This window comes from Callionymus lyra, chromosome 18 (assembly GCF_982586985.1).
Source record: "Callionymus lyra chromosome 18, fCalLyr1.hap1.1, whole genome shotgun sequence".
NCBI classification, from domain to species: Eukaryota; Metazoa; Chordata; class Actinopteri; order Syngnathiformes; family Callionymidae; genus Callionymus; species Callionymus lyra.
The window spans coordinates 12,849,611-12,863,206 of NC_141835.1; the positions used below are offsets into that span (position 1 = coordinate 12,849,611).

Below are 13,596 nucleotides of genomic sequence, written 5' to 3' on the forward strand. Positions count from 1 at the left end.
CAGATGGTCATTTGAAACACCACCAAATTTCATTGTTTTTGCTCCAAAATATGCTGATCATGTGATTGAAATGTGTTTATCTATTTTTGTGTTATTTTGCTGAAAGACAGACTAAATAATAGTTTAAATAATAATTTAAAGAAATATATCAGTGAGAAGAAGCTGCCAGTAAACAAGGGAGTGTTTCTGCAGCTTCATACTTTCACACTGACCTCACGAAGGCTTGTGCACAGAGTTTGGATTGATCCGAGAAACTGATGAAACCAGCCGGGCCTGATATCTGACATTCTGTCGGTTGAAACCGAGGCCGAGCCGCGTGGGCGTCGAGATCAATGGCCGCGAGATAGTTGGAGTGTTATTTGCGTCGCCGACGGACAGACCGGCCTTTTGTGTCGGCCGGAGCGCTCACTACAAAAACTTCTCACTGTCCGCGAAGCATCTCCGTGCAGGCGTGGGCCGGAGAGTGCACGGGTTCGCCATCGGATCCGGAGAAGAATACGGCTCAGTGTGGAGTCCTGGTCTAGACTCGGGCCCGGGGTCCTGGTGGGATCTGGGACCGGGGATGGCTGGAGCTCTGTGTCTCTGCAGGCTGAAGCCCGGCCTTGTTCCCCAGCTGTTTGTTCAGCTGGCCCACCAGCAGGGACACCAGGGTCTAGACCCCCCCACTCAGCTCTCAAGCCCAGTTGGACACCTCCATCGCCGCACCCACCCGGGGTCACCCACCTCCCGACCTCCTCACCCGTGGGGTTATTTGCTCCGAGGCCAGAGTTGAAGAAGGGAGTTTTGTTCTGCGTTGGTTCGCTGCACAGCCTCTTGTCATCGAGGCATTGATCTGATCCAAATGAGCTGATTACGAGGCCTGCAGTTTGTCCTGTCGAGCGGGTCGGCCCGAGTCAGGCTGAAGGCCGGGGGGTCAGAGGGCACGGAGGGCAAACACAGTTGGGCATTCATGGTCTGGGATGATGAACAAGGGACTGTCGGACGTCAACTTTCGTAAGATGTCAAACAGGTTTCTCCGTCAAGAACAGCTCCTGTCAAAGCAGCCTTTCCTTTTTTTTTACAAATGTCAAATTAAAAACTATATACATATATATATATATTTTTATATATATATTTCACCTACATTTCGTTTTCTTTGCTTTTTCCTTTAAATTTATTTAACATATTCTACAAAATAAAATAAAAAATGGCAACACAGCAGAATTTTTTTTTAACATTAAAAGATTAAGGTCATACATCTTATATTTATTACAAGATTAAAGTTGTGTATATTAAGTTATTTACAAGATTAAAGTCGTGTATATTAAGTTATTTACAAGATTAAAGTCGTATATATTAAGTTTATTACAACTAAACCAATACATTTTGTTATTAGAAGATTTAAGTCCTTAATGTCATGTTTATTACGAGATAAAAGTCTTAATATTATGTGATTAATGTCGTTTATAAAGAGATTTAAGTCATATATTTTACATTAATAACAAAATTGAAGTCGTATATATGATGTTTATTTCAATATCTAAGTCGTACATATTAAGTTATTTACAAAATTAAAGTCATATGTATTTTAGTTTATTACAGCTAAACCAATAAATTATGTTATTAGAAGATTTAAGTCGTAAATTTCATGTTTATCACGAGAAAGAAGACGAAATTTTGTGTGATTAATGTCGTTTATAAAGAGATTTAAGTCATATATTTTGCATTAATAACAATTTTTAAGTCGTATTTATTATGTTTATTACAAGTTGTATATGATATTTTTATTACAAGATCTAAGTAATATACAGTATATTAAGTTATTTGAGAGATATATATATTGTTTATTCCAAAATAGAAGTCGTAATTTTATGTGATTAATGTCTTTTGTAAAGAGAGTTAAGTCATATATTTTACACTTGTAACAATATTTAAGTCGTATATATATAACGCTTATTACGACATTAAAGTCATATATGTTAAGCTTATTACGAAATTAAAGTTGTAATTTTTATGTTTAAAACAATATTAAAGTTGTATGTACATAATTTTTATTACAAGATTAAAGTCGTATATATTGTTTATTACAAGATTAAAGTCGCATATATTGTTTATTACAAGATTAAAGTCGTATATATTGTTTATTACAGGATTAAAGTTGTATGTATGTGTGAATGGCTGTCAAAGCGCTTTGTGACCCTGGTCTAGAAAGGCGCTATATAAATAGATATATTATTATTATTATTATTATTATGAGATTAAAGTCGTAATATTATGATATATAATGCGTAATATTAATCGATTAATTAATATTAAGTCGTAGCGTAGCTTTAAAAGACTCAAACCTCATAATGTTTAACAAGTTATCTTTAATTCTCCTAACTCTCCACTTACTTTACATTTCTACGACTTCCTAGTGTCTATATAATCCAACGACTCTGACACACTTTAGCAATATTTGTCCTTTTGTTGCTGGTCCAGGTCCTGAGACTGAAACGAGGGTCAAAGCCCCTCGGTCTCTTCAAGCCTCAGCAGGCGTGTACGTGTTCATTCATGCGTCCACGTATCTCACTGTTGCTCTTTATTCATCTGTCAAGACTCGTATAATTACAGCCCGCGACGTAATCCAAGCCTCGCTCCCCTCCTTGTATCAACTCGCCCTCCTCCCTTCTGGGTCAGGGATTAAGGACCGGGACCTGAGGAATGAGCGGGACATTACTCCGAGAGACACCCCGAGAGTGCTTGTCGGGGAGTCATCCATTATATGGGAGAGAAGGAGGGTTTATCTGAGGGGCTGCCAGATAAGACCAGACCATGGTTTAACCCCCTCACTCGACCAGGGCTGGGGGAATAAGTTAAGGGTCTAAGGAACAGTCTTGGACCAACTGGTTTGGTCACATTTGTAGCTCAATGGTTTTCCGGAAAAAGAGGCCTCAGGTTATCGAGCAGAATCGCTACAATTTTAGCCCCTTCCTTGTTTCGCGACTCACCACTAGGTGGCACACTCCAGTCCTCTCATCACATCGGGATCAGGACTGATTCTCCAAGAAACTCCAGATCCCTTTTTTTTTCGCAGTTGAGGATTTCAAAGAGGGTTTCTTTAATGAGACTCATTCATCATGAGCCTGGTTCTAGGACTAGTCGAGGGGCAACATCGGATGTTAAAAACGAAGCTAATTCGGAAGTGAAAAGGTCGCATTTATCAAGTATCTTTAAAAGCTTGCAGCGGAAAAACCAGGAATGACTTACGCACCCAAATTTGTTATTTCCTTCAAGACCAATTTCGCAATCCGTGCAAACTGTACGGGTGTGATTTCCTTTTGATATATTTTGATCGGATTTCGTATCGTCAATTTCCGATAGCTGTGCCGATGCTGATACCTTCACTTTGAGACCAGTTTTAGACGATCAGTTCTAAGAAAAAGAAAATGACATTACATGAATAGTACAAATCCTGAGTTAATATTTTTCCAGCTTTTTCTGAGAAAAAAACCCCAAACAATTTCAATTGCATACTCCGAGCACTCCGGTTTCCTCCCACAGTCCAAAAACATACAGAGGTTTATTGGTAACTTGGGAGAATTGGTTTGTATGTCATTGTAAATGTATGTTTTTGTGTTCCCTCCCGTCTCGGTGTCCTCTTGCCCGAAGTAACTGGGAAAGACTCCAGCCCCCCTGGGACCCTCATAAGGGAATATGCTGTAAAATGAATGAATAAAGTGCAAAACAACAATTTTTAACAAGTGAACAAATTAATTTGTTCACTACCTTTGCCACTTATTAATTTTTCTTCAGAATAATCCAGACATTGTTTCAGTAACAACAAAGCATTTCAGTCGGTCCCGCAAAAGAACCGAAGAACGATACCCAATCCTTAATAAGGGTGACCACGTTGACTCACATAAATGGGCGGGTTCTCATTGGCCAGTCAAAAATCAACCGACCCAACGTTTCGACTGCAGTCCGTCTAAGGCATATGTGTCAAACTCAAGGCCCGTGGGCCAAATGTGGCCCGCCATGTGATTTTATGTGGCCCGCCTGCCTTACCTTATATATCTTATTTAGTGCACCACATGCAAGGCTGTGTGCAGCCATTTTTATTTAATTGTAAAATACTACATCACACATGTTTTTAGCAGCTCACAATTGTTGGTTTTACAGTAGTTATGCCCCCTCTCAAGTAATAAATTCAAAGTCATTTAACATTAAGGAGTAGTTACATTTATTTTACATTAGCTTACATTTAGTTACATTTATAAGTTACATCTGGCCCTTTGAGGGCAGCCATTATGATGATGTGGCCCCTGGTGAAAACCAGTTTGACACCCCTGGTCTAAGGCGTAAGACTGCATTTCCAAGGTGGCCACGACCATGAATCCCTGGTTCAGTAACACGGTTGACGTCACGTTGTATGCAGTCTATGGTACTAACCCGCTCATGTAGAAGAACTCACATTTCTCCGATCCTTAAAACTCTTCACTGGCTTCCAGTTTCTTTCAGGATCAACTGTAAAAAAAAAAATGTTTCTTTTTTTTTTTAAACCTTGTGACCCTGGTCTAGAAAAGTGCTTTATAAATATTACTTACTTACATACTAACCCACTGATGATAGGATAGCAACTCAAGTTTGGGACCTTTTTTTTTTGCTGTTAGCTTCTGAAATCCTTGAATCACGGTAGTTGTTGGAAGACATATGTGTTGCCCTTTTCAAGATAATAACGTGGATTATACCCAGAACCAAGTGGAAGGTTTGCGTCCCTAATCTGGCACAGGAATGTTCTGGATGTCTCTCAGTCACAGCAGGCTGGAGCGAAGTTGTAAAAGGATGCTTTAGCGTTGGTCTGGTAGTAAAGAATCTAATGCGAGGCAACAACGAGTCTTTTGTTTCCCGCCTTGTTTTACTGAGCTGTTGATGTTTTTCCACAATCAGAGCCGCTTTATAGTGAGACAATGTTTTCTCCCGAGACCCCTCGTAGAATCTGCTGAAAACGGCTCGAGCATAGTCAGCCGCCGCCAGGATTTCTCCGTCTCTCTTTAGCGCCGTGGTCACAGGTCAAAGTTCGCAGGACGCTCTGTCCTCACATCTGTCTTCATTAGACGTCTGGAAGTACTCAGTGACGGGCTCTTTCTTTTCAAACTATCCATTCCTGATAAACAGTCGGTCTTAACAACGTCCACTCCCCTGACATGATCCCCCTGAGACGCTGATACCAGGTTTTTTTTTTTTGCTGCAGCTGGTTTACTTTAAGTGATGCATCTCTTGCATAAACGAGAGCGTTTCGCTGATGACAACATCTTTTTAACTTTGTTTAAAACACCCCGAAATGATCGCGCCGGAGCGGCCAAGTGTCGGTCTGAAGGCGGCCAAAGCTCGCCCCCCCATTCCTCCCGGGTCACTCATTAGTTGTTTACTTGACCGGTTTTTATTGCAGAGCGTAGCTTGTAAATATCCCTGTTCCTGTTGAGCTAAAAAACCATCGAGGCCAAAAATGAGTCACCGCATTGCAAAAGAAACGCCTGAGAAGGTTTTTCTAAAAATATATTTTCACTGCGCTGTGAAGCGAAATTGATTGCGGAAAACGAAATTGTTTAATCGTCCTGCTAATCATGTGATATGATGCCTTTAAACGCCGTTACGGAATCGGCCGTTTAATGTTGGAAATTTGTGGTCGGAGTCAAGTGGAGCCGCTCGAACAACACTTTTCTGTGTGCGTCGTCCAATTTTCGGAAAAGTGCATGAGTTTGTTTTGGAAAAACGTATTCTCGGGGCTGAGATATAAAAACATTCGTCAATTAGGTTGAACGGCTGGATAAGAAAAAGGTTATAATTTCTTGGAATAGAACGGTGTTTTTTGGCTTCGAAGGCACAAGTGTCAGGGACGGAAGACGAGGTCGGTTGCCAGGAATCAAGCAAGCACAAGGGCGGCGAAAAAAAACATGTTGAAACCTTGAATTCAGTTTTAAGGGCGAGGAAGGGTTAGATCTAGGGTAGATTCTTGTGTCGAAGGAGACGCCCATTGTTTTCGGTTAAAGATGAGATAAAGACGAAATAAATCCAGTTTTTTGCACAATGAAAAGGAAGAGAGTTCGCAAATCAGGAGTGTCGCTAAGCTAGCTCAGCTACGTAGCTAAACCTTAGCTGTGTCTAAAATCACATACTTCTCTTAGTGCACTGGTTAGTATGCATCAGGATAGTGTACGTACTAACTAGTAACAAATTCTCAACAGATAGTTTGTCTCAAATCAAACACTGCTGCTACGCACTAACAGGAAATGACGCGACAGCTTCTTCTTCTACTACTATTTAACGATGATTTTAACCAGCTGTAGGAACAATATTGACACCTGCTGGCAGCACGTTTTGTTTGGATCAAGAAATATGTGAAACGAAATATTGGTGAGATATTTACGCCGGTATCAGCTATGGAAGTACATCAGTGCCGTCAGAAGTTTGAATGGTTGAATTTTTAAATTAAAATATAAAAAATATTGAATAATTAAAAATAAATTCAACCATTCAATATTCTGATGGAATTGATTTACTTCCATACCTCTGCACAAATGTGTATTTATATGCCACCGATTTAATGCACTTTAAAGCAGTCTTTTTAGTGAAGCTGACACAGCAGAACTTGATTTTGAAGAGAATAAACAACATTAATAAGAAAGGTAAAGATGTTAAAAATACACATTAAAGAACCACTTTGGTCTCCTTATCAAGCGTCGGCATCTTTTGTCTCTCACCTCATGTTACCAAGTGTTTCTGCTCGTAAACGTAACCTTTTCTGCCATTTGACACTCATGCAGAAAGCAACGAGTTTAACTTCCGGGTTAAAGGTTTTTCAAAATAACACAACACGTGACAAAATAAAAGCATTCAAAATCCTTGCATTTACAAGTGTAGAAATGTTTTTTTGCTTTTGCTCAGAAAGATGAGAGACTTTTAGAAACACTGTGTTCTCGTGTCAAATACATCATTATTGAACTAAAGCAGTTGTGATGTGATCACAGAAGGAGATTAAAAACGAGATTATTGACCTTGTATTCTGGAGAAAATATTTGAAAAGAGAAGAGACATCACTGAGGAACATGTAGAGAACCGGATTGAGGAGCAGAAAGAAGGAGAAGGAAAAGAGGTAGAAAAAAGGCAGAAAAATATGTGACCTACACTTCATCGACTTCGTCTCTACAGAAAGAAAACTCGAGTCTTTTATTGGAGGTCAATGGTTCAACTTTATTGACACTGAAGAGGAAACAAGAGTCACAACGATTAAAAACAGTCAAAGAAAGATTCATCCAAACACACGTGGATCATGTTGACGCCTCAGAGAGTCTCTGGCTGAACATCTGCTGACGCTGGAGACACTTCCAACATCTCCACTTCCTCCACAGGTACTGGGAGCTGATCTCTACTCCTGCTCCTCCAGACCACAACAACAACAACACACATCATGAAGATCACAACACTGAGCAGCACAGACCTCACTAGATGGTGATAAACTTCTGGCTGTCCGAACATTACAAGGGTCTTCGATCTGAACACACAATGATCGTCTTTCATAACCACACACCAGAACTCTCCGCTGTCTTCCAGAGAGATGTTAGTGATCACCAGGCTCGTGTCGGAGTGAGCTTCTGTTCCTTGATAAAATACAAGTGATGGTCTTCCTTCAGTTCTGTTTGTCTTCATGAACCAGCGAATCTCACCGGGCTGTTTCCAGTTGCCACATTGTAGAGTCACGTTCTCTCCTCCAGTGAAGAACACATCAGCAGGCGGGTCAGACTCAGGACACACCAACAGGAAGTTATAATCATTCCGACCACTGCGCTCACAGATGTATTCACCTGTGTGGTTCAAGGTCAGTGATGGAAACATCAGAGTGTAGTTGTGACTCTTATCATCTTTCATCACTGAATAAATCTTCCACACATGTGGTTTGTTTCCACCGAAGTCAGAGCAGTTCAGCTCCAGACTCTCTCCAACCCATTTGTGAATAAAATTTGATTGTACAGAAACATAAAAATATGTCAGTAATTCACAGCTCTGATGGTTCTTCTCCAGACAGTAATAATGGAACAAACCAGAACTTCTGTCAAAAGTTACCAGAAGAGATGGTTTGTTCTTCATTTGCTGTAGTTTGTACATTGAAGATGTTTCATCATCGATTAAAGCTAAGTCATCATTTCTTGTTCTGTGGTTATATTGAGGTAAAGCCCACTGGACACTCTGGTTTGGTCCCACGACGTCACAATTCAGCTCCAGTGTCTGTCCAACATAAGGGTAAAAGAACTGAAGTCTTGTCTTTCCTTCGTCACAAACCAGGAGAGTGGAGTTCCTCTCGTGCGTCACGTTGTTCTGGGTCCAGCACTGTTCTTGGTACTGACCCGAGTCAGAAACCTTCAGAGCGAATATTCTATAAGAAGCTTCTGTCTGAAGACTGGAGTTATGATGCTGTGAAGAGTTCCACAGAAGTTTCTTCTCCTCACCGATCCATCTTGAGATCAAGCAGACGTCATCAGCTGTTTGGTTCAGGATGAAGTGATGAGACGCTCCTTCCATCTTGAGGATCTCAGCGTGGATGTTGTCGGAGAAGAACGCCACCAGCAGCAGGATCAGTGCGGCCATGTCTTCGTCTGTGAGTGAGAGTCGACTCTGCTGCTTCATGATCTCAATCTCTTCACCATCAGCAGCTTCCCACCTATGACTGGTGGAACTAGACGACAGCATCAGGTAAATGCTCTGCATGCTACTTCCTGTCAGCTTTATCAGGTGTGAAGCGTCAATGGAAACTAATGTGAACGCACATGGTTCACACTATTTTAATGCAGTTCAACTAAAAACATAATTTTTGCTTCATTCAGTTTACTTTTCACTTTAATCAGTTAATTTTCGCAAAAACCTGACACTTAAAAAAAATATTAACATCACATTGTCATAGTTTAAAGGCATATAATAGCATTAAAATCCTGTTTTTAACTTTTTTTTCAAAATGACCGGCAGGTCAATCTCCGAAACAAACCAAAGTGAATCAAGTATTGAAAAAAGATAGATTTGACAAAAGTGACTCACTATTAGCAATCTATTCGCTCCAGGCTAAAGTGGAGTCTAGAGGAAACTACATAAACGTTTCATTATATGTCAGTTTTCACGCCATTTGCATCACTTTTGCTTCCTTGTCCACCGTCAACGCTTGATGTCGGCAACAATCCGATGGTGAGCTCGACAGCTTCACTCGCTTGATTCCATGTTTAGCCAAAGCACGAGTCAATAACCAGACAAAAGCCAATTAACCTGGTGACTGTCAATGTCTGTTTTCTCTACACTACAAATGTGTTCAGAGGATTCCTCCTGAACCACAAACACCACTACAATACTAAAGAAGGCCCAGCAGCGACTTTAACTTCTCAGGATCCTCAGGAAAAACAACTTGGAGGAGAAGCTGCTGCTTTCCTTCTACTGCTGTTCCATCCAGAGTTTGTTGTCAGAGCTTCAACAAACGTGGTTCAGATCAGGGATCAGAGGATCAGAATAAACTATCATTTCTGTTTAAATCCTTTGACGTCAGAATCTACCGATTGATCGTGAGATGTCGTTTAACATGTTTAAACTCCAGACGTTAAAACAAAGTTGATACTTTGTCATGAAAGTATCTAAACTGATGCAGCAGTGATGACGTCACCTGATCGTTTATGCAAGTATGATCCGGTTTGGTTTTGTCTGGTGACTCTGTCATGATGCATTTATTATGCTTCGTCTTTTTTTTATATTGAATTTAAAATGCTTCAAAAAATGTTATATTGAATTATTTAAATTAAAATATAAGAAATATTGAATAATGTAAATTAAAATATAAGAAATATTGAATAATTTAAATGAATTCAAACTTTCAATATTTGATAAATATAAATTCAACCATTCAATATTCTGATGGCATATATATATATATATGTATATATATCACAATTTACTAAGAATTGAGAAGCACTTATGCACTAAAAATACCAAGTTTAACTACGCAAGCATGCGATTTGAGACGCAGCTCTTGACGACTGTGGAAACTTTTTGTCCTGAGTCAACTCAATTCAAAATGTCTTTTTAAGCTCCTTGGCAGAAGTATTCGCTTCTGCAGTGCTTTCCCAGACGAGCCATCTGGATCCAAGTTCTACTCTGTGATTTAGAATCATTTTGTCATTTATTTTTTATTTTTTAAATAGATGATTCTTTGACCCCCTCGAGCGAGAGGAGCCGCACGAGCGAACAAAAGTTTTCCGAACTTATTCCGACATCAAGACGGACCATTGTGGGGAGTTCAAACGTAAATTTCATCAGATGCAGATTCTATAGATTTTCTAATAAGTCGCAGAAGTTCCCCCCCCACTTTCTTCCCTCCGTTCACAAGAACCATGGCTCCTGTCATGTGGGTCGGACTCCAGATCCAGGCCCCGGGTGGATTGAAGACGAACCAGACGGACACATGTGAGGAGCCGGGGCCCGCTTCCTTCCCAGGCTTATTATCCCAACAATGACATCACTGTGGTGCCTCCGAAAAATTCCCAAATCGCCGGCGAAGGATTGGAAACAGAGCGGCTGAGATGGACAGTGATGCCGTGATGGACAGTTTGAGAGAGAGAAAAAAGAGAGAGAGAGAGGGGGGGGAGGGAGGACTGGAGTTGCGGCTTGGCTGAACTCACTGTGAACCTGGACGGATTATTTTCTCCCGAGCCTCGTTGCTGGCTCCGAGGGGGGCCGGATCTACGTGCCTCTCCCTGCGCCGAGGGATGCACTGCAGTCTCTTCGCGGGTCAGATGGGCGACACCGGGTGGGATCTCAGCTCGCGCCTCCAGTGTTTTTTTTGTCGAGCATTCCTCGCCCGGGACGCTCTAATTAAAAACACCCCCTTTTCTGTTAAGTCGGGTGTTTCATTTTGAAGCCTCTCGTGATCGGTGCGAGCCGACTCCATTTCACAGCTCATTTCCTGCGTCCTCTGCGGTGACATATGTGTTTTATCCTCTTTTAATGAAGCAGGTTTTTTTTTTTCGAGTCGAGAAAACATGTTTCGAGCGCCGTCAAAACTGAGGGGCTTGTAAATCTTTATCAAAAATCTCATGTTCATTTTGGATTACGCTGAACTCTTTGAACTGTGAACTCAAGGCCGATCATCATCAAATACAAGTCTTCATCAATTTAAAACATTCTCATTTAAAGATCAACTAGTGATAAACTCTGACTCTCTTGACTCACATGTTGCAAATGTTGAATCTTCTTCAAGATGCATAAGTAACTCATCATGACCATGTTTTTAACTTTTTACTTTATGAAGTTGCTCTGAAATCTGGGCGAACGAGAGGTTACGAGAGTCCATTATGACGTAATAATAGCTTCACTCCTCCTCCAGCCAGATGTAATCACGCCCCGCTTTGTTTATAAAACGAGAAGTGGAGTCTTCCAGGATTGATGACGGATGATGACAAACCTCGACCAATAACAGCACAGTCGGTGTGGTCAGACAAGATTTAATCTCCAGAAAAACAAAGTGTTTTCAGTGGGCGGAGCTTAAGATACTTTTCTAATGTCAATATTTAAATGAAAAGATAGTTTTGTACAAACACACACTGATGATACAATATAGTCACACATCGCAACAACACACACTTATATAAACACATTAGTTGCCCTTTAATCTACGTAGTGTCTCGGGTGTGAGGCGAAGGACACCCTGGAAATCACCCTACTAAAAAATTGGACACTGATAACCTGAAGGGAAACGAGACGTGAATAGTTCATACTTGTGTATTTTCTTCACAGCGTCGTTCGAGTAGAAGAAGTTGTTCTACGTGTTTGCATCACAGAGAATCGTTTGGTTAGGACTTGAGGAGCTAAGATGGATAAAAATCTGTTCTTTTAAAAGCCTCTTCTATCTTCCGAGGCGATGTCAAAACAGCTGAGTCGAACCCCTGAAGTCCATGTAGCTCGTCCCTCGAGGAGGAAGTCGTTCCCACCACTGACCTCGCAAGAGTCCTGGATCCGAGCCAGGATTTTCCTTGTTTTCTCCACTTGTTGTACTTCGGCTCTAATTGAAGCAGATGGTTCTGTGAGCAGGAATGAACTGGAATTAACTCGTCTCTGCCCCGTCAACTGCCCAACGTCACTTTCCCTTCCCAGGATGAGTTATTTTTTTTAAACGCTAAACAAAGTCCTGCGACGCTAATAAGACTCGATGAATCGCTACTTGTCGTTTTGCAATTCAGTTCCTTCTTCGACAGTTGAGTCATGAAGCTTGAAGAGTCCAAGATAGTTTTACTTCCTTCTGACACAAATAATCAGGTGTTAAACTAAATATAAAGTGAGATAACAATCAAATGAATGTCTTTATTTTAACATCTGAGTGTCAAAAAACTAAACAAATATTTTCCCTAAAAATGTTTTCATCCAATACAAAAAACATAAAGTAAGAGTAATATCTATGAAAAAGAAAGTTTCATTAAATATATATGAAAAATATATATATATCTGTTGCCCAATCAGGTTTGCTAGTTATGCTAAAGAAAAATAAAATGTTTTAATTGAGAAAAAAACTCAAAAAAGTATGTGTAATATCCCAAAGAAATCTTAATTAAATATAAAAAATCTATTTAATTTGTTGATCAATCACTGTTGCTAGTTGTCTCAAAGCAAAATAAAATATGTTAATCCAAAACACAAATAAAAAAAGAGATAAAGTAACAGTAAAATCAAATAAAAGGAATGAATAAAAAATAAAAAGTTGCCCAATCATGTTTGCTAATTGTACCAATGAAAAATAAAATCTTTATGAGTAAAATCGTATATATTATTATTATATGACATTATATGTATTATTATTAATTATTATTTTCCCAGATTAAATTGTATACATTATTTGATTAAACCTTGTCATTTAATAAAAAGTCAAAAGCATTTTGAAGTCAAAGAAAAACACTGATGATAAAATAATGTATTTTCTTTGGGGACGTCAGGCAAGCATGTGACCTGATGCTGCTTTCTCATTGGTTCTACACACTTTTTACAGGAAGAGGAAGTTTGGAAGACCTCGATCGCTACTTTTATTTATACTTTCTACTCTGTTGATTCGATAAACAGTTTTGCTAAACATTTAGCTAGCATTAGCTAATTAAACTACTAAAATAAAATCCTCCTAAAAAGTTTTCCGGTGACGCTTTTTGGGACCAGATGCTTGTGGTGATGTTCAAGTGAACACAAGTACTCACCTGTGCACCAACAAGAGAACACCCCGGGACACCCACCTTCACGTAAACAGGGGATCTCCTCACCAAAGACCAGCCCACATCCAGCGGAACAGGCGAGGTAGAGCCGGCGTCGGCGGGGGATGAGAAAACATGCTCCGCGGACGGAAACGTGGAGCAAAATCATTCATTACAGTAATTACAACCTGAGCCCACGTAAGTCTTTCATGCGGAGAAAGAAGCGAGAGGGGAGTCGAGGCTCCGCCTCCCGGACACCTCCACCCCGGCCTGGTCTTCCCAGTCGGGGCGAGGCGGCGATAAAAGTCCGTCAAAGGGGCTCCATCGGTTTATTTATTTTCCTCTGCCCACTTCCTTCGCTCGTCAGACGTCCAGA

General features: G+C 40.3%; 1 protein-coding gene across 1 annotated transcript; it reads right to left on the reverse strand.

Annotated features, from left to right (window-relative positions):
* Positions 1–2,654: 2,654 nt before the first annotated feature.
* Positions 2,655–8,106, reverse strand: LOC148060541 (cell adhesion molecule CEACAM1-like). The gene is made up of 2 exons (XM_087780356.1): positions 7,375–8,106; positions 2,655–2,675 (listed from the first exon to the last, which is right to left on the reverse strand). The coding sequence occupies exons 1-2, from the start codon at positions 8,104–8,106 to the stop codon at positions 2,655–2,657; spliced, it is 753 nt and encodes a 250-aa protein (XP_087636482.1).
* Positions 8,107–13,596: the final 5,490 nt, after the last annotated feature.

Excerpts from the sequence above, each read along its gene's own strand:
- LOC148060541 (XM_087780356.1), bottom strand. The coding sequence starts at position 8,106 with ATGAAGAACAAACCATCTCTTCTGGTAACTTTTGACAGAAGTTCTGGT. Across the intron at positions 2,676-7,374 it reads GGAGTAGAGATCAGCTCCCA|GTCCCGGTCCTTAATCCCTG; the intron begins GTACCTGTGGAG and ends CTCATTCCTCAG.